Raw genomic sequence first — 22,244 nt, forward strand, 5'->3', positions numbered from 1 at the left:
AGTTTAATCCATGCCCCTTTTTTACTCAAACCACGTTTAACCAGATGATGATCTATCCAGCTAAAACTTATCTGAACCGCAGGGAGAAATATTTAACCCACAAATTTGTCCAGCTAAGTCCCAAACTTTGCCAGAGACATCGTTTTGAATATTGACATCTAAATTTATAAGTTATAAAGAGCTAAATACAGAAGCCTGAATTACAGTTCTCACTCCTTACCTTGAAACAGAGTTGAAGTAGCTTGAAACATATGTTGCTAGGTATGGGAAGGAAAACTAAGTTTTGGGAATTTTTTTTTTTTTAAGGTGCCAACTAAAGTTCTTTTGCTTGATATTTATTTTATTTATTTATTTTTAATTTTTATATACCGAAGTTCTTGTGAGAATTACAAATCACTCCGGTTTACATAAAACGATGAACTGCCCAACAGAGAGAGGGGCTTTACATAGAACCAGAGAACAGATGGAACAATATAACCAGGTGACAATTTAACATAGTAATAGATAAATATAATATAATATATACAATTTAACTATTTAATTTATTTAACGTCGAAATAATGACATGTTAAAGCTACAATATAAATACAATAAAAATATGAATATGATGATAAACGTTAGTTGGTCTTTTAAAATAGAGGCAATTTCTTGAAATAAAAATGTTTGTGTCGTTTTATAGAGTAAAACAATGAAGGTATACTTAAGCTAGCTTTTCTATTTTTTACCCTTCAAGGAAAAGAAAAATTAGTGCTAAAAAATTGCTCCTATATATCCTATGGATAGCAATGGAGCTCCAGCCCAGCATTACTTCTGCTGATGGTATTTGGATCTAAGGGAAACTAAAGGCAAATAAAAGGGCACATATATATTTGGGAAGAGTTTGGGAGAGGTGTTTAATTTAAATATTTGCAATCCATATTTTACAAGTATAATACTTTTACAAAGTGGATCACAGCAATTAGAATGTATTAAGAAATATAATTAGTCCAAGGTATCACGTTATATATATAAATATATATTGTATTTGTTTACCTTTTCCTTGCATTCAAGCAGACTAACAAGGCAGCCAAACTACTCTAGTCAGCTATACAATATAAAATATCATATAAATGGTGCATTTATATGGCTCCTCTTCCTCTGCAGATGAAATATTTATTCAGCCATTCTGAATCGCTCTTTATTAGCCAAATATTTTATGAATATGACCTTTTAAGATGGTTGATTTTTGGCAAAATCCAGAGGCCAAAAAAAACTTTGGATGAATGAAAACCTAAGGACACAATTTTAAAAGAGTTTACGCATGCAAATGTAACATAGTACCTTAGCAATTAAAAAAAAAAAAAAGCGCCATTTGTGCGTGTAAACTCACACACATATCATATGGACAAATCAAGGGCTTATATTGTAGCAATTTTCAAAAGCCTACTTATTATGAGTAAAGTGCATTTACACATGTAAAAAAAACAACCCAATTTTAAGCATGCAAATGCTTTTTAAAACCAGGCCCTAAATGTTTATTGATTTAAAAAAATCTTAATATATGTCTCAATTTCAATTATTTTAAAAAGCTTCTTCTAAATAATTGTACTACAGTTTGAAGTGGCTGATCAGTCACAAAAGGCAAAATAGAAATAAAAAATTCTTACTGTATCCATCGAACATGGTTTACAAAATAAAATAAATAGTAAAACTGTTTTTGGTTTTAGGTGGACTTTTGTTACTGTTATTTGAAAAACATTAGATATGATGTACTGAGCATTTTCTGCTACATAAACAATATCAAACTCCTTAATACACTTTCCATAATGTGCTTACAGAAAATAACAGGAAAAGTACAAATACTATTATAATATATAACAGTATCAAATGCAGCTTAAAGCCATGTTTTTTGTTTAGATCAATGTGATTACATTTCAAGCCAGATGAAAATAATGATTACAGCCATTCATTTTGCTACTTCAAAGCATTTGTTTCTTTACCTTTGTTATAAGTCACCATAGGATTACCACACTTAAAATTCATGCAATGAAAAACTGTAATCTGCTATTAAAGGAAAAAAATTCCAAATGTACACTGTTTTAACCAAAAGCTAGGTTGCTAATCCGTTCTACACTTTGGTCTCCTATTTACACGTCTGATATGAATTCTAAAACCCTATAATACAATATCAATCATGTTTAGCAGGTTGTGATTTCTGAATCCTAAAGCACTCATAATTTCAATATATTTACTAATGTGGCCTTTAAATTTTAACCCTATATTTTTGTCTGCTCAAGAAAAAGTAACAAAATATTTCATGAAGCTGGAGCAAAGCTAAAAAGCTAAGTAGTAGGATCTAAAACAAAATAGCCAAGGAGAAGGTGGACGTGGGAGGGAGGTAAATACTCTCCTAAGCAAGCTCTTGAGCATTTCCAACAAGAATGTGGTTCAGTGCATACAGCTGTCGTGGTTTGGTTTTCTTTCGTGCAGCAAGAAGAGAGTCAGTGCAAACACATTTTCTTTTTGAAGCATAACCTTACACAATCAAACACTGGCTAGTATGTACTACGGCCACAATGTACAAATTTGTATTTAAAAAAAAAAAAATTGGCACATAAGTTAATCCCAAAGACATCGATTTCTACTATCACATCATGCTAATTAAATCATACTAAGAGGAGTCAAATAAGATGGATTTAAATATAGCATGAAAACAGTTTAAATCCAGCTTATTGACTCCCCCCCCCCTTGTTCACCGTGTCAGAATTATTTTTTTCTTTTATTCCAGGGTCTCCCCCCCCCCCCCTCACTTTTCTGGAATAAAATAAGGCTCTTAGTATTACAGTCACAAGCCATTCTGAAACATCTTCCCCAAGTGCACTCTTCAACTGTTCCTGCCATACATGCATCAGTGTGCTGCCCGCATGGGGCTCAGAGGGTCATAATGGCAGGCCCAGATACATAGAAGGAGCTTTCTGCCTGAGAAAACAAACTAGAGGGGGAACTTCATGATTTAAAAATGTTCTTGCTAGTACTGCTACTAGAAGACTTCTGGTCAGAAAACATGAATTTCGCTAATTAAAAAAAAAAAAAGTGTTATCCTTTGAGGCTGTTTAGACAGAAAATGTTAAATCTCACAGAAATCCCACAGTACCAAGGAAACTGATTTCTTGAGAGAAGTGGGTAGTAGATGTACTAGGGAAGAGAAGACCTGGCTCACACCAATGAGGGACATGACAGCTCATCTAGTCTCTCTCTCTCTCTCTCACCCGTAGTGAGGTACGCTGAAAGCTCCCGTTTCCCCTCTCCCACCAGTCTGTGCTAGTACAGATACATCCAAACTATACACATTTAAAAGCAGGGGGGGAGAGGCAGGCACATTAGAGTGTACGGTAGATAAAACCTCCTGTGAGTGGATTGGCTCAGATTCCAATCTCCTGTCCGATAGGGGTTTAGGTGCAATCATGAACATGGAAGACTCAAGCCAGGGGTGGGAGGAAAGGCCATGGTTGCGACGAGAGCAACCTCTGCTGGCAGGAGAGCAACGCTGAGGGCTCCGGTCCTGCAGAAGGGCAGGAAGGGAACCTCGGGCTGCTATATGGGGAGAGAGATATTAAGACTGGGAAAAGGGGACCAGCAAGGGAGGAATAAGCCACACAGGAAGGGCAAGACTGTGTTCTGAGCAATGCAGGCAGTGCTGATAACTGAATTTCATAATATATAAAATAAAGGTTTAATGAAAAAAAAAAAACACCACGACATTTAAAAACCAGAATGAACATTAGTTTTATAAAATCAGAAGAGAGGCAAGCTTTGCAGCTGAGGCCACAGTACTGTGCATTAACCAAGGAAAGCCCCAGTGCAAAGGCAAACAAAGGGTGTGGATGCAGAAAGGGAGGTGCCCCGAGTGTTGCAAGTCGGAGGCGGACTTAAGCTGTGCCACTGGAGTAGGCCACAGCCTCCGCTGTGTCTATAGGGAGTTGGGGAATCCCAAAGTCTCAATGCTAGTAAAGTGGATCCCAGGGCACAATCCACCATCTACTGCTGTTTCTTTATGGATCAGCATTCCGGGACTCATCAGGGAAACATCTGTCCAACAGACCAATAACCAGGACTCTGCAGTGCAACATCAATGACACCGCAGAACAAACGATTTAGGAACTAGCTTCAATCTCTCTTCCTCTCAATTTCCCTTGTCTACCTATTGCACTATAGGCTGTGGAAGAGACAGGGAAGCTTGCTGTGATGTAATCAGATCCAGGTTTCTTTCAGTCACATGCAGCATACACAATATATAATTTACACACACAGGAAACAACACTGAATTAAAGTATCACATTCTATTTACAGGGTCTGAAATTCATCCACTGCAACTTTTAGATATCTTTGGAATTCCTCAGTGTAGTCTGGGTTTAATAACACAGAAAGCAAACACATATATACAACGAATGACATTAGAAACCTTTTGCAGAAAGGCACACATGAATTTCCCGTTTTCTCCTGGCTGCTTTGCTCCCCTATGGCCACTGCATGGATAGGTTATTAATTAGCACCTCAGGGAGATGCATGGCATGTTTTATGGCAGGTTTAAGTGCTGAGCTCTGCTCACCTTGCAAGGTTTACCCCTCTATTATTGCCCATTTCCAGAAGCCTGGTGAGACCCTCTGCCTAATCTTACTGAGTATCAGTACAGCTGTTTCACAGGCCACACTGTGCGACCTCTGCGACCAAGTGTGATCCCTGCACACTTCCAAATTACCATTAGCAGTATTCCAGGCACCACTGAACCAGACCCCAGGATGCAACCAGGAATGATTAAAAAAAAAAAAAATCATCTTTTCCCAATGATATACACAAAATACAGCCTCACAGCTTTCATTTTTCCCCACACATGTACTGTATATATATCTGACTTTTTTGGTTACAACCACACAGGAAGCTTTTTTTGTTATTTTTTTTTTTTTTACTGTAATCATTTAGAGAAGGTCCATCTACAATTTCATTAATTTATTTTTTTTTATAGACAAATCACTGGCAACCTAATCTTCCCACCACCATGAAAGACTCACTTTTAAGATACAATTGCAGCTGCCCCACACTGCCAGTTACTGTATCATACACGTCTTAAAAGTCTGTAATCAGCATCCACCAGGTGCCGTATCGCATTCAGCACACCACAGTCAGTCAATACAGACATCCCCAAACACACCAAGCCTGGTTTTGTCAAATGTTTTATTGAGTGTAGACATCTGGAGTACTGTAAAACATGCATTATCTGTAGATTCAAAAAGGAGCAAGCCACATTGTCCTCACTGTCAAATGTGTCAGGCTTGGCATACGTGATGGAGATTAATGAAGTGCCATGAGAGTAATATGGCTCCTGAAAAGCTTCTACAATTTGGAGTAGGGTCTTAATCGTCTGAAAAGCAAAGCTGTTCACATTTACTGAACTGGTACGTTCACTAGAGGTGCCATATTCTAATTCAAAACAGCCAGCAGTAATTTCTTTTGTAAGGGAATTATTCTTCCCCCCCCCTTCCACCCCCACCCCCCCAAGATGTGTGTGTGAGATTTCTGTTTACAGATATTTCTGTCTAAATACAAATTCGTATGCTCCTGAAACGGCACGCTTTACTTCCGAGCAGGTGTCTAGAGTTCATTTCTTCTTCGGCTGTTGAGGTGTATTAAATTTAAAGAAGATTATATCGCCATCTTCTACAATGTAGTTTCTCCCTTGTTGCCTGTATTTCCCAGCAGCCTGAAAGCATAAAGAAAGGTGTGAAAACCCATGTGACTCAAGTCAGGACTCACAACAGACAGAGGTAAACTCAGTTTAAAAATATGACTTGGCCGTCTGAATATTCGGGTGAGCATTCCTTTATGATCATGTATGGATATTATACTCTGTGAACACTGCATTTTTGAAACATCTAGAATATAAATAGCTAAAACAATACTTGTGAGCAATTGTGTTAATAATTATATTTGTAGTGCCTCCACCCTATTAAAAAAAACAAACAACAAAAAATAAAGCATTGAGGTTTTCCATTCCTGGCCTGGTGCAGTGGCAGTGCTGTGATCTGTCACGTAAGAAGACCCGGGTTCGATCTTCTGCTCCCCGAGTTGACCGGGCCTGGGAATGAAGGCCGCAGAGGCAGCATTCACAGCCCTCGGGTCTGAGAGGGGTGTCTCAGCTGCTCTGCCGTTGCTTAGTTGCTAGACGTAGGGTCCACATGAGCTAGGGCTGCACCAAGGAGCGGCAGTTGATGCTCCCCTCCCCGACCGATGACTGGGCTACGTTGGGGAGGAAGGAGGGGGAAACCGTTGGGTGGTTGCAGATGAAGACTCACAGCCAAGAGAGGCCGGTTCTGACTGAACTGGAAGCCCAAAGGAATAACAGAGTCAAAAATAAAAATTTCTGATGCTTATTGTAGTTTTTAAGGATATTAGTGCTTTTTTTTTTTTTTTTAAAGTGCTTCCTGCTTGCTATTCCTGGTATGAATCTAGCTAACTAGGCATGCTGCTTGTCCTCATCAGAATCTTGGGATTTACACAGATACATTAAAGAATGACTGCAGCACGATTCAATAAAGGCATGACTGGAAAGTGTACTTATAAGAAATAAAATATTAGGACAAATAAAAATTAGGACTACAATTAGAAAAGGAAACAGAGCTAAGAAAGCTGCAAACCAATATTTTGAAAAAAAAAAAAATCCAGTTGGTTCTGCTGCTTTCACTGCACTTGCTGCTGTAAAGCCATACACAGAACACACGCTTACAGTCACAACTTCTCTCCGTGGCATCCAGCGTGCACAGCCTACAGATTCCATCAAGAAACACCTCGCCACTAACGAATGGAGATGAAAGGTGCAGAGCTGTTCGGACTCCGATCCCTCCATGGAAACCCTGCTTGGCAAAGCAACCGATTCCCCCCTACTGACGTGTCCCGCGATCCGAACAAATGTGATTTCCAGCACGGGAGGCCACAAGGAAGCCAGGCTAAAGCAAACCCTCTCACCACCACTAAAACTGGCTGACAAATGTGTGATGTTTTCTCCACACGAGGCCGAAGACAAATTGTGTAGCTTGTGCAAGAGATTCTTATAAACAGATCTGAAATGATCCCACCAAAAATGACCTTGAGTACAATCCTTGGAGTTTTAGTTGTAGAGCTGAGATTTAGTTTTGTTAATTTTGATTGTATGTTGCTATAAATTTATATTATTGCTCTGTATATTTAAACATGTTTTGTTTACTAAGTTACATAATCCTTTCTCTTCTCCTATGGAGAGAGTGGAGGCCTTACAATAAATAACAGCATAATAAATACATTTTAGTTTTAGAAATTTGCTGCAAACCCCTTTGAGTTGTTTCATTCAAAAAGGCAGTCTATAACTGTGAAACTGAAATGAACCCTTTCTTCTTAAGGACAAGTTATTCTTCTTTGGAAGAAGCTGATAATGTTCCCAAAAAAGTAGAGAGAGTACTTAATTGAACTGGCGTTCGAAATACTTAACACACTTGCCTGTTTCCCCGGTAAATTATTACTATTGAGTGTGGTTCCCTGAGTCAGTTTTAGGAGACAGAAGCTAATTTTCTTACAGCTACAGTGAATTTATGCATTTGTAAGGAGAGCGAGAAAGAGAAACCGGGGCTGGACATTTGGTATTCATTGTCATACACTTAACTAATCAGGTTGCTTTTTTTTTTTTTTTTTTTAATGTAGCACACTGCTCTAAAAAAAAAAACACCATTCCAAACACTAACAAGGTACGGTCTCTATTAAGCAAATGCATTCTGACATTTGACATACTACACGTTCTATATTTTGTTACTATTCGGTTTACAATTAATTAAAAGTGATGGTGTTCCTTTAAAAGCTCTAGGGACCATTTAATCCATTTCCATTGCTATCAGAAACACTGGTTGAAAAATCAATACCCATTTGTGAATCTTGAGTATGTATTAAACAAGACACGTCTAACCAGTTCATTTGCACTTGAAAGCAGCCATCTGTAGAAGCCAGCTTTGCCTAAGCAGATATGATTGCTAATAATGTGATATCCCTGTAGACTACAAAGCCCACACAGAGCTATTCAGTGTATAGTTCACAGCACTGCCATTAAATTAGTTCTGCTGTACTGGTGTCAGACACATACAACGATCAACCTTAAACTGATCAACTCGATAAGGCACAAGCACTTCCATGAAAACTATCTTGGTCAAATCCAAAACCTCTGCAATTTAGTCTGGACGTTTAAAGGCAATATGAGATGTTTATGAGTATTCAAAACCTGAGAGACATTGTCAACCTTTTTCAATTTAGATTTAAAAACAACAGTCCATTTAGTCTTGTGCACGGTTCCGTAAGAATGGAATTGCACTATTTATCTATCTTTAAACGTGGCACTGTCAACTCAAAGCAAATATTCCTGCTCTTTTTCTGATCTGTAAGCACACTGAAGTCCCTTCAGGCTGCTTTGTGTTTTAATCTCGGAAGGGAGGACATATGCTTCATATTTTATGTGAAGCAATGAAACTGAAGACACATCTACATTAGAAAGCAGAAAAGTAAGATTAGTGTTAGCATTACAGTATGAAAAGTTAATAAAATGCCAGTATACTGTTCAGGGTTTATATAATAAACTAGTAAAATTCCTATTACATTAGATGAAGTACAATTTACTTGGATAGCATATCAAATATGACTCTCTACCTTACATACCGTTTTTTTTGTATTTTGTGTTTAAACTGCAATTCCATGTCCTTTAATCCTATTTACTGATGCTTTAAATTCTATCTGGAGTCAGTTACGATGAGAATTTATTTTCTAGCTTTAAAGCAGATCATTTGAGAAATCCTCTAACTTAATCACCGCCCCCCCCCCCCCCCCCCCCCCCCCCAAAATTACACTACCAAGGTTGAATTGTACAGGAAATTGCATTTAATGTGTCTCATTAACTTCAACGTTACTATACTGGATAAGCTTTCCTGTTATTATATAATAAACTGCATATGCCAAGATTTTTCCTTAATATTAGTCTTATTTTATCTCAAGGTGATGCATGAATGCTGCTTTTTCTTGGAGGAGACATTTCCCCCTTATTCAGTAAGCTATAAGAGAGCAATTTACAGCATTAGTATGGATGAATGTGGCTTGTGATGCAACATTTTTCTCCATTCACTTTAATACACTGCACACTGGGTTTCAGTTAGTAGCTAACACAATATATTTACTCTGGACACCTAATCAATCCCTGCCCTCTAGTGTTGGGAAAGTATATCCAATTCTTTCTTTCCTTTAAAAAAAAAAAAAGACAAAAAAGTGGAAATTAAAAGTTTGTGCAAAGGAAATACAATATTTTAAGGTTATTAACCTATAGAGTAGACCTGTCCACTTTCTCACTCCCAAATAGGTTATTCTATAATGTGTTTTTATTTACATCTTTGTATCCTGCAAATCCAATTCAAATTGATCAGTGCGGCTACCGGCAGTACCGTCATGAAACCTAGACAAGACATAAAACAAACACTGTACACTTACAATAGTGTAAAGCCGCCTGGGAATGCAATAAGCATATATCTGAGAAACCTACACTACTTTCCTTTCAAAAATAATTCCAAAATGTACAGTCACGAGCCTTTAACTATTTTAAATCCTTTGTCTTGAAAAAAAAGGTAACTTCCACACTAATTCTGAACAAATCCCCGCTTGCAGAATTTTTTTTTGGTCTTGGTAAAAACGATACTTTGTTTTTTGCAGCAATCCTCCCTTACAGTGTTCTTGGAGGTGGTGGTGATGGTGTTGGTGAGGGAAGCTGAAATAACTCTAATCCCTGCTAAAAATACAAAAAGTGCATGGGGGCCGAAGTACCGCCTGGGGGCTAATCCCTTCCCGGCAGAGGGAGATGGTGTGGCTGCAGTGACTCCTTCAGTCTGCTAGAAGAGGTGCCCGACGCCTCTCCACTAACAGAGTGGGCTCGAAGATATACAAGAAAACCTGCAAGCTCTCTCACCTTGACGGCGGTTTCGGAGCCGCCTTCCTTAAAATCGTCATATTTCATTACTTCGGCCATAATGAAGCCCTTCTCAAAATCTGTGTGAATCTTCCCGGCAGCCTGAGGAGCCCTCGTCCCTTTCTGTCGGGGAGAAAGACAGGGAGAAAATTAATTGTGCTTAAAGAAGACAGACTGCAGGCAGTGGTGCTCTGTTTCCTGCCACTAAAACTTTGTTCCCTATGGCGTCATTCTTGCTATCGGGCTGTTCAGATAAGTGCCTGCAGTTCAGATAAAGTCCTGTGTTTTCAGGAAGGGCACCTTTTGTTTCTTTGCCTTAAATGAGCAGCAACAGATATATTGATTTGAGATACAGCCCTTGGATCCTGGTGTTGGCTCCACTTCCATTCTCCGATTCTCTCAGTGGCCTAAAGATTTTTTCTTTAAATTAGTTCAAGAGCTAAATCATCAAACTTCAGATGATAAATGAGGAATTCAAAGAGATGTCCTCTCTTTTCTCACCCTTTTGTCCACATTTGTTTTAAGGTGTATGTAAAAAGAAAAGGAAAAAAAAATCCAAAGCCAACCCCTGACAGTATCAGGCAAAAATAATCAGCAGCTCCAGAACGCTAGAGATTTCTAAAGCCCCATGATACACTGACGATGCTATAAGTACATCACAAAGGCTTGTGTGTGTGTGTGTTACACCTCCCAGTAATGTACACATATTTATATGCCAAATAAAACAGATTGCCATGAACAAAGTAAGGTGAAGTTTCTGAAATTAAGCTCTAATTAATAAAAGCATCATGAAAAAGAATTCAAGTTTATGTAGAAGAAGAAACGTGGACTCACGTTCTAATTGCCAGACTATGCATTCCATGCATACACAGCCATGGAGAGAAGGCTGAGAGATGATAATAATAATGGTGACCTAAAAGCTGCTTAATAAAGCATGCTAGAGCACTAAGGAGCCTGACACTGGGAAGCAGAGTTTTTACAGTAAAAGATATATTGGGCTAATATGCCTACTCACTGATGCTTACCTGACTAAATATCTTGGTGTATTAGATCGGGGAGATTTACAATCTGTCTTAAGACAAATCAGTTTTCAGATTTTCTGAAGCAGGACAAGGAAGTTTTTACACTGGGCCTATCTGACTACTGAAAATCACACACCAATGTGATAAATGCTTTGATGTTTTCATTACAGAATCTATTAACAAAAAAATAGACAAAGAGGTGCCATTTTACTTTAAAGCAGAAGGCAGAAAATAGAAATAAAACTGTGTGCTTTATAAATAGGCCTCAATTACAGAAGGTATATTTAATTTCAACTCTGAAATGCCTCAAATGTAAAAACCTAACATAATCACAATAAAATGCAAAACAACTAAATTATACCGGTGGCTGAAAACAGAGAAATGATTTTCTCTAAATAGACTCAAAGCAGCAACAAAACGCACTGTGGAGGGAGCAGATTAAAAGACGATAATAAATTCATTCATTTCAAAACTTCTTCCAGTAATTTTACATTCTATAATGTACAAATATACACTTCCAGATAATTTTCAGTTCTAAGACACATTCTACAAAATATTTACATTTAAAAGCAAACTGAGTTCAGCTTTCCTTGTCCTAGGGGAATAAATTAGTCACTCGCTATGATCATCATCAGTGTTCATCAACATTTTAAGCCCAAACAGTACGTAGTTGTCTGGATGCCCCATGCAAAATTCTTACAATATTGTCTACCTTTCCGACAAATCTATTGAAGACCTGAATTACTACACAGTGATTTTTTTTTTTTTTTAGATCAACTGCATGATGTACAAGGATCATAATGATGTTATATCGCCTCTATAGCTGAAAATGTAATCCGAGCAAAGCAGGAGGAGGTCAGAACCACCTGCAACCCAAACAAACTTTAGCAAAATACAAAAATGAAAAGCAACATCAATTTCTCTGCAGACAAACCCAGTCACACAGATTAAGCAAGCACAATACCAGGACGCCTTATCTCTGACCACAGGAGGAGGGTAGACAGATTCTACAGGATGAAGAAATTCAGACTATGTAATAGGCAGAATCAATTGTTACCTGCCTCAATCAATGCAGCTCCACTTTCACTGTTCAGCAGCTCACAAATAATTAAAGTTATCCTGGACAAAAACCTCATCTGTAATGACTAGCTAACCGCCACCATGACAAACTTCAAAGTCAGTGATAGCAATCTGAATTCAATAGTGTGGAACTGGAGAGAGCTGATGAATAAGTATGAATCTTACCCTGACGGTCCATGCACGCACTTCATCTGGGCCTGCAGTGAAAAAGTATTCGAGTTGAAGTGCTGCATATCCAGCCTTAATGATCTTGGATAAAGCGCTACAAATAAAACGAAGCAAATTAATTTGCCGGCTACGTAGAAAACCCTTAAATTATTGGGTTGTTCAAGGAAAAAAAAAAAATAACATACCATACATTTTTATCTGTCAGATGATTATTTTGCTTTCAAACTGCTATTTTTAAGCTTTTAGGTTGAATGCAATTTGAGCACCTCCTCCCCCATCTCTTTCAATGAAGAATACCCTTTCTTTTGCACCATCAGAAAGAATTTTTTTTTTTTTTTTGGAGGGGGTGGGTGAATCCTTTAACTCAAACAGTGAGAAGCAACATAGGCTGAATCTAAATCTCTGCATCCAATGGTTTCTTTAGGCCTTATATAAATTATTTCTTAGGATGCCGGATTGTGTGAGCAAAAACTGTTTGAAATTCACTGTTCAGACTACTCATTTCTGCTGTTTGGGAAAAAAAAAAAAAAATGATGGCAAATTTTTCCCCCTCCCCTTCTCTCTTGTAGATGACGAAAGAGTTTTGGCGATCATTCCCGCTCAAAAAAGTGTACATAACTAATACCTATGTTATAATTAAAACACTGTACGGAGATGACAGATGACAGTTAAAAACTTAATTTAAAATAAATCTTTTCACTCTGTCTCATGGTAAAGAAAGGAGAAGATTCCCTCTTTATAATGGTAATTACTCTGTCATTTATTATTCTATCAGCGCAAGCAATTAAATTACTGCAAGGAAATAGTTGATAATAAAGTGTAGGGAAAATGAATGCTAATTAACCTTTGTGTCATGTTCTCTTCCAGATACTTCTGTTTCTCCTCATCACTCATTTCTTGTAGCTTGAGTTCCAAGGCCCCGCTAAAAGGAATGACCAAGGCACCTGGGTCGTGCTTGTCCACCCACTCTTTAATTTTTATCAACCTGTAGACAAAAAAAAAAAAAGAGGGCACAACATTATCTTGTAGAGCATGCATGACTGTACCACATTCATTATTATCAAGCAGCACATACATATTCATAAGAATTGCACGGTTTTATGGTGCCGTCTTTTTGTGTATAGCTTTCCAAGGTCAAGGCATTAACAGGCAGCAGCTCCTTCAGGTGTACTCCATTAATATTTTGCTGCTATCTGCTTGTACTTGTGTTTCTCATGTATAAACTGGCAAGGGGGGATACAGAAAGACTTGGGTATTCAAAAACCTCTATGACGGAAGCCTGAAACTTCTGAGATGCACACATATTTTCATAAGTTTTCAAAGGTTTTTTTTTGTTTGGGGGGGGGGGGGGGGAGGATGGGGGTTGAAATGATCACAACAGTTTCCCTGCTTCAAGTTACTCATAACGGCCAACTCAAAGGGTGCCAGAGAAAATCCCAGCCGCAGTAGGATTTCAGGGAGCGGACAGCATTTTAAGAAAACCAGGTCTGAAAGACTTGCTACAAAGTCACGAAGAGATGTTTTATTTATTTTTTTTTTTCCTTTCACTTCAACAAGAAAAACCCCTGCCAGCCAAACTGTTCCAGTTTCTAGTTCTCAAGATCCAGCATTTTCAACTAGCCTTGTTTTTCAGTCTCACCAGATCTGCTTACCATTTTTGTGTGAACACATCTAACCCACAATGCTTGGCTTTCAGATGAGTTCTTGCGAAGCCAGCTGAAGTGTGCACCATCTTATAGTAAAGAGTGCAAGGTCTTGTTACATATGATAGGGAAAAAAACAAAACAAACTGCAAACAGCTGGAATACTAGGTTGCAAACAGATATATTTACAGGGCTGCAAAATGTGATGGCAAACACATTCAGCAGAGGTCAGAAAAGTACTAAATACAAAGGGTCCACTTATCAAAGTGTGATTTTAACATGCGCATCAGCAGCGCTTCTAATACATAATTCACTAAAGGGCGCATAGCATTTAGTGAATCAGGCGTTAATAGTGGGTTTGACCATGGCCAGTAAAAGGTGTACACTACAGACATCAGTAATGCAACTGTGATTCTGCCGCTGCTAGGGCCAGCCCTGATAGGGTCCCGCAATCAACCTATCTACCATCCCACAGCCCCGTACAAAGAAGATGTGGCTGGCCAAGCTCCCTTCCCAATTACTTCAAACAAGGAGCTCTGGAGACCCAATAAACCCCCTTCCTAGCCCCGCTTTCTACCCAAATGAAAATGGGAAGGACTTCTCCCTTGTGGTCCACTGACATCAAGATAAAAAATGGCACCTAATGATCTCAGGCATTCCTTTGCCCAAAGTGCATGAGGCACTGGTGGACTAGGAGGGAGCAGCACTTTCTCCTCCCGGCTGGGGGACGAAAAGGGAGCTTGGCCAGCCAAATTTTCTTTGTACTCAGGGGATGAAAGTGGAGGACTAGGCCATGGAGAGAGCGAGCCCTTCATTCTAGAGCTGGGTGGGACAGGGGGGTAGAGATCACAGCTTGCATGAACCACCTAAGGCTCACGCTAAAACTTATTTAACCTCACAAGGTACAGCTAAGTTTTCGGGCTGGCTGATGGCTTTAAGAAAACTGCATTACTTCATGAGATCTGCCCTAACCCATTTTAATATTAATGAATTGTTTAGTACACGACACAGCTTATTAACATATTCATTAGAAACAATTGTATTCCACCATAATGAATTAAATTGTTCTAAGTGAATAACAACTAAGAGCATATAAACAATATTATCACAAACCAAACAATGCTAACACACAAAATTCATCATATATATTGGGTTTATCCACATTAAGCCTGCATTAACCTTTATTGTGTGTTTTGTGTTGTAGCTTGAGGTGAGTACAGTATTTCTGTAGAAAGGCATGAAACAAACCAAAATAGAACAGAAGAATAGAATGATTTGGACAAATGCACTAAGGTAAAAGGACCTCATAGGCAGTGAGAAGCTCCAATTCCAGGAGAGAGACAATGGTAAGATTTTTCACAAGTTACCTAGAAAGGATTACTCATTTTTAAAACTAACTGAATGACAGTGTTGTAAAACCTGAAGCTCATACCAATACCACCGCCAGGCCTTACTTTCCCAAGTATCTGTGTTAAGAGGCTTCAGACGATTTTCTGCAGTCATACAGTAAAACCAGATTTACTAGGTACAGTGCACACAGCCTGATGTGTCGCACACTTATGTTCTCTTCTGTAGCACTGAAGATGCCTGGGATACGTGAGCCGTAAAAATCAAGCGCATCGACACAGGAGACGTTTATGCTTCCGTTATTCTTACTCTCAAGTTTTGCTAACCTTACAGATTTAGAACAAGATTTTAATAGTTATTATGGAAAAGTGCTCTGAAATTATGGGCTATAATCCTTTAAATAGTCAATGTAAATGTCACCTCGGAAAGAAAGGACTAAACTACAAGTTCATCAGCACTCACACGTCAAAGGAAGCAGTGGGGAAGCAGAGCTATTATAAGATTAAGTGCAGGGCCCACTGAGGGGCACTTTCCATGGGACACAGAATGGAAAACTTCACTCAACAGTTTCACTCGCTTCTGATCTTCTGTCCTTTCCTGAGGGAAATACTGTATTTCCCCTCCTTCCCCCCCCCCCCCCTCAAACAACTATCCTTTTCCAAATCCTGTTTTCTCACCTAAAATACTGCTTAGTGGACAAGATTTATTACACTGAGCAGTGCAGCCATATCAAGAAGCTGCAGCATGCCCGTTTTGAAGGTCCTTGCACATTTAACACTCAATCAGCAGTCTGCTAAACTCACTTGGGTGTCTAAAGAACCCGTTACAAACATCGGTGTGATGTAACTGAATACTTTGCCATAACTATCTAGATGAACAAGCACAAACTTGGGGCCCTGTTTACTGAGTATTTTTCTCATTGACACAAAATGGAAGAAAAGCCTTAGTAAATAGGCCCCTTAGATAGAAAGCCCTGTGGGGATAGGGAAATACCTACAATACTTGAATGTAATTTACTTTGAAATGCAGAATTTAAATCAGAAAAATAATAAACAGCAGCCCATTTTTAGCTTAGTTTCCTATTGGGAAATAATCTTTATAAAGCAGCGTTGCTTACCTGTAACAGGTGTTCTCCAAGGACAGTAATCCTCACACTTGGGTGACATCATCCGATGGAGTCCGGCATGAAAAACTTATGTCAAAGTTTCTAGAACCTTGAGCCTCTCTGAGCATGCTCACACATTATAGATACGTCTGAGGATTAATGTCCTTGGAGAACATCTGTTACAGGTAAGCAACTCTGCTTTCTAAAGATATTATATATATATATATATATATATATATATATATATATATATATATATATATATATATACATACACACACACAACCATACAACCATGTGAGGTCCCCTCAGTCTTATTACATAGAATTCAATAATAAAATAATTAAATACTATTACTATCCACAAAATAGAAACCCAACTCCACAAGGAGGCAGGAGGACTGACATCCTGCTATTCTCCGAGAACACCTGTTACAGGTAAGAAACTCTGCTTTCTCAGAGAACAAGCAGGATGGCAGTCCTCATACGGGCATTTACAAGATTGAAGCATACAGTAATTCTTGAATATTGGTTTCAATTGGAACTCCTTGATGAATCAGTTCTCATCTTCGATGATTTTCAATTTTACAAGATAAGTGAAAGTGAACTTTTCTAAAAATATTGGATGGTGTTAGCACTGTTGGATTTGCATCCTGCACACTATATCTCTGAGTGACTGATGATTAAATCGTTTTAAGCAAAAGATTTTGGGTTAAAACACGAACTGCTAGGTGGACCCAGTGCTTTATGATAGTCACTTTAAGAGATTATTTTTAAGTATAGCAGAAAAAAGCTTTTATCTCAGTTTTTCATTAGCAAGATTATTTAATTTGTTCTACATTGTTCTTGCATTTTTTAGGTTTGTTTGTTCTGTATTGGCTCGAACCATGACATAGCCCCCAAGAAGCAATCCCACCTGGGCATAACAGAAGGAGATGCAGTATGCTAGCCAATTGGAAAGCATCTGCTTGGCAAAGGCGATTCCCAAACTTGATCTGGTCAAAAGAAACAAAAAGCTGGGTGGACTGTCTATGGGCTTCTGTCCTCTCCAGACAGAAGGCCAAGGCTCTTTTGTAGTCCAAACTGTGCAGGACTTGTTCACCTTGGTGCGAATGGGGCCTGGGAAAGAATGTTGGCAGGATGATGGACTGGTTAAGATGGAAGTCAGACACCACTTTAGGGTGCATAGGCAAGACCATCCTTTCATTAAAAAAAAATGGAGTTAGGACCACTTCCTGACACAGGAGGTACAATCCCATACCTCCCTGCTTGTTGATATACCACACTGCCACTTGGTTGTTGGTTTGTATCAGTACAATTTTGCTGGACAGTCAATCTCTGATTGCCCAGAGCTCCAGGAAATTGATTTGACACAGTTGTTCCTGGGCGGACCACAGACCCTGAGTGTGGAGCCCATCGACATGAGCTCCCCAGCCCAGTGTGGAAGCATCAATTGTAAGCACTATTTGGATCTGAGGACTTTAGAAGGATACCCCCATTCCAAATTGGAATTTTCCCACCACTAGGACAAAGAGTCCTGGAGGGACAGGGTGACTTGGATGTTGTCCACAAGATCCTGAGTGGCTTGTCTGCACTGGGACCTTGGGATCCATTGGGCTCTCTGCATGTGCAAATGTGCCAAGGGAGTACATGTACTGTTGCGGCCATGTGGCCCAGCAGCCTCAACATTTGCCACGATGAAACCTGCTGGCTCGCTTGAATCTCTGCCATGATTGTCATCTCTGCCATGATTGCCCAGGCCTTCCTGCCCCGCTGATGGGCAGGAAGGCCTGGGCTTGAGCCACATCTAGCAGGACTCCAATAAAGTCCAATTGTGGTGATGAGCTGAGATGGGACTTAGGGCAGTTGATGTCAAACCTTAGTGACTCCAGTCTCTGGATGATCTAGTGCACGGACTGCTCAGCTCCTGCCCGAGAGGTGCTCTTGGGCCAGCCAATCATCCAGAAAGGAAAAAACATGGACTCTCAGTCTGCAAAGATGCGCTGCATTTCATGAAGATATATGGGACTGACACTAGCCCAAATGGCAAAATGCGGTACTGTAAGTGCTGTTGCCCCACCATGAAACTACTTCTGGTGGCCGGGTAAGATCTCAATGTGAGTGTATGCATCCTTCAGCTCGAGGGAGAATAGCCAGTCCCCTTTTTGCAAGAAGGGTATATCAAGGTGCCCAGGGAAAAACATCTTGAACTTTTCTTTTCTTAGAAACTTGTTCAAGGCCCTTAGATCAAGGATGGGACAGAGTCCTCCCGTTCTCTTTAGAATTAGGAAGTACCAGGAGTAGAATCCCTGCCCTCTTTGCCTTGTTGGAACAGGCTCGACCGCACTAGCCATTAAGAGGGAGGAGAGCTCCATTAAAAGTACTTCCTGATATGCTTCCGGTCCCCATAAAGTACTCGGGGGGGGGGGGGGGGGGAATTTGGTGGGGCAGTCAAAAGGTTTAATCCGTACCCTCTTTGAACAATGGTAAGGACCCACCGGTCCGAGGTTACATTGGCCCACCAGTGCTCATAGAACCGCAGCCTGCCTCTGACTGGAAGACTTGGTTGTGCTCCCTGTAATCCAGTCAAAACCCTGACCCAAAGTTAACTGAGGCACTGGCTGGGGCTTCGGGGCCCTCTGTTTCCTGGGATGGTTATGAGGGGCCTGTTGCTTCTGACAGGGCTGAGGTGGCAGAGGATAGTATCTTCTTGAGTAGAAGAAAGACTTCCTGTGGCCAGACCTCAAAGACCTCCTAGATGAGGAGGTTGGGTCCTGAATTACAGCAGAGAGCTGCTGGAGTGACACATGATGGTCCTGGATTTGGGCCACCACATTCTTCACCTTATTCCCAAAGAGATTCTTCTCCAATGCTCCTGCACCTCCTGAAGGAGATCTGAAGCCAGGAAAATCTGCAAGTGCCGATCCCTGCTGCTGAGACTTTCAATGCCATCTTGAAAACATCATAGGTCGACCTGACCCCTTGTTTTCCACACTCCAGACCCTTGTGAACCAGTGACTGGAGAGTGTCCTGCTGCTGAGGCAATTGTTCAGCCACTTCTTGCACCTGCTTCAAGATGTCCTGCATATATTGGCCCATGTAGAGATGGTAGGCCATTATATGGGTGATGAGCATAACAGCCTGAAACATTTTTTCCCAAGAACATCCATGACCTTCTGATCCTTCCCCAGGGGTGCTGAGGAATGATTCTAAGTGTACTTGTCCTTCTCAAGAACAAATTAGAGCATCACCTATTTGTGGGGCAGCTGCTTTTGTCGAATCTGAGAGCCTTCTGGACGAGATAGATCGCGTCTGCATTTCTACTGACAGGATGCACTGAGAGGGGTTGTTCCCACATTCTCAGCAATAACTCCATATGTTGTGCACTGGGACTGCCACAATCTCATTAGAAGGCTCCACATACTGGAGAATACCCAGCATCTTGTGCCAGGTATTCTCCTCCATTTGTAACTAAAAGGGGATGACCTCCGCCATCAACTGAACAAAACCTGCGAAGGAGAAGTCTTCTGGTGGAGACTTCCTTCTGTTGTCGGGAGGAGACAGTTCAGACGGGAGACCCCCAGATGCGTCAAAATATGAAACATTGGAAGCGTCATCCCCCAAGGAACATAGGAAGCCTTGGCCTCACTGTCATAGGCAGGGGATGGGGCCTGAGGCACTCTGTTCCTGGCCAGTGGTACAGAAACCAACTCAGCTAGCCATGGTGGTCAGACCCTGAGGCCACCCCTGTTGCCAGGGGAGTTTCCTCCTCCAAAGAACCAGGGATGACCACTGGATTGGTTGGTGGCTGTCCTGATGCCCCACCAGGCATCTACACTGGTGAGCACATGCAGGGATTCAAGCAGTGGCTCAAGGATGAATGGTGCCGGCCCTAGTGCTGTGACTGAGGCCACTCATAGCCTGTTCCACAGCCAGCTGCATGCACCTCTCCAGCTCCTCCTCAAATTTTGCTGATGCCAAGGCTGTCTGGGACCCAGGAGGTATAACCAAATCCTCTTCACAACTGAGAGGAGGATCAGTGGCAGGCTTTGGGACCAGTGGGAAACCCCTGGAATCGATGGGAGATTGGCACGCCTCACGGGCATCACAGCTAAAGCTGGTGCAACCTCATGCTTGGCACTGGACATTGATGGGGACAGATGCCGATGCTTCTTCGGCTTTTCTTGATACTCGGATTGGTCCTTGCCAAAGCCGGTCAATGAACCTGATGTCCTTGATGTGGAAGAGGCAGGCGATGGCCTGTCTCTGGCATCCCTGGAAGCTGTCAATGCCGATGAAACTGATGGCCCCTGCCGATGCTGATATTTCAGTGTCCATCAATGCGGATCTGAGGTCCCTCGATGCTGAGATGTCTAATGCCAATGCCAATGGCTTGGTCTTGTTCAGTCCGAACAGGTGCTCCATCTTATCGAGCTGCATCTTACACTCTTTAGGGGTCATTTTGGCACACTTGCTGAATCCCTGGACTTCAGGCGATACCCCTAGGCAGAGGACACATCTATCATGTGGGTCCATAAAAGACATGGTCCTTGTGCACAGAGGGCATTGCTTAAAATTAGACAAGGATATGATGTTGCAAAAGAAAAGGGACATATCATCAAAATCGATGATGGTGTTCAATGGCTGGTGGGCACAGAGTGCACCACCACCAGCCCGGGGAATCAACAGTGAAAGGAAACTTACCAGAACCTTTCATTAAGAGAATACGGGGAGAACGGGGGGGACCCCGCATCAACCCCGTAAACCCAACAGAAAGTCGAAAACATGCTAAACTTCAGAGAAGCCATGAAAAATTAGAGAGACAGACTCACTAACCACGAGACATGAGGCTCTGCAGAAAAGAAGAGACTGAGGAGACCCTGCATGGACGCATGAGTATGCTCACAGAGGCTCAAAGTTCTAGAAACTTTTTGTGCCGGGCTCCATTGGATGATGTCACCCATGTGTTAGGTCTACCATTTTCCTTGTCCTTGGAGAAAATAATCACGTCTGTTTACTCAATTGTTCCTCCAAGCAACCCTCTTCCCTGCTCTCCATTTCCACCTGCATCCCTCACCTCCTAGTAACTTTTGAGCCATTCATCCAAAGTCATTCAAATGTTTGTCACAGTAACTCCCCAGCCTCCATTTTTTGTGTATTCCTGATACCCCGTACACTTAAAATTCCCAATTGTTTTTTTTCACTGTAAGGAAACCGACCAGTTCCATTCAGCTGAGCTCAAATCTCAGGCAGGTCAGAGCACATTATAATGTCACTGACCATTTTGAAAACTGCCTGACATTGGTTAGTACTCAGTGCAATGGAGTAGCAGCTTAATGGTTAGAGCAGTGGGCTACAAACTAGGGAAACCAGGGTTAAAATCCCAATGCTGCTCTTTGTTACCCTGGGCAAGTCACTTTATCCTCCACTGCCTCAGGTACAAACAGATTGTGAGCCCTCTGGGGACAGGGAAAAACCCACAGTACCAGGATGTAATCTGTTTGAAGTGCTGAAAAGTGGAATACAAATAAAAGAAATAAAAAATAACCATATGTCAATTTCTGGACCAAAAAAAGGAAAATAATCCACTACAAAATATTCTAACATCTCCTGTTCTCTATAAAGCTTTAGGACTGCTTAGGCCACCATAGGCCTGAATATGCTACATAATATAATATGAATGATATATTTACTGATCAGCAAAAAAGTACTTTGCTAAAAATGTTATTGGTGTTTAGAAAAAATGAATATTTTTTTTATGTTGCTAAGGAGCATTCTGAACAATTTTCACATTTATAGACTATTTTCAAAAATGTCACACACTGCCACTGAGTGGATATGCAATCAAGTGGCTGTGGGACCAAAGAGGAATGAATTTGCTGA

General features: G+C 40.6%; 1 protein-coding gene across 1 annotated transcript in view; it reads right to left on the reverse strand.

Annotated features, from left to right (window-relative positions):
• Positions 1-5,192: 5,192 nt before the first annotated feature.
• The window catches only part of OLA1 (Obg like ATPase 1), a 342,037-nt gene continuing 324,985 nt past the window's right edge, over positions 5,193-22,244 (reverse strand). Inside the window, exons 8-11 of the mRNA XM_029605806.1 lie at positions 13,112-13,252; positions 12,265-12,361; positions 9,998-10,120; positions 5,193-5,737 (exon numbers count right to left, since the gene is read on the reverse strand). Coding sequence (XP_029461666.1) covers positions 5,636-5,737; positions 9,998-10,120; positions 12,265-12,361; positions 13,112-13,252 — 463 coding nt within the window. The 3' untranslated portion in view covers positions 5,193-5,635. The remainder of the gene's footprint in view (positions 5,738-9,997; positions 10,121-12,264; positions 12,362-13,111; positions 13,253-22,244) is intronic.

This window comes from Rhinatrema bivittatum, chromosome 6, assembly GCF_901001135.1.
Source record: "Rhinatrema bivittatum chromosome 6, aRhiBiv1.1, whole genome shotgun sequence".
NCBI lineage: Eukaryota > Metazoa > Chordata > Amphibia > Gymnophiona > Rhinatrematidae > Rhinatrema > Rhinatrema bivittatum.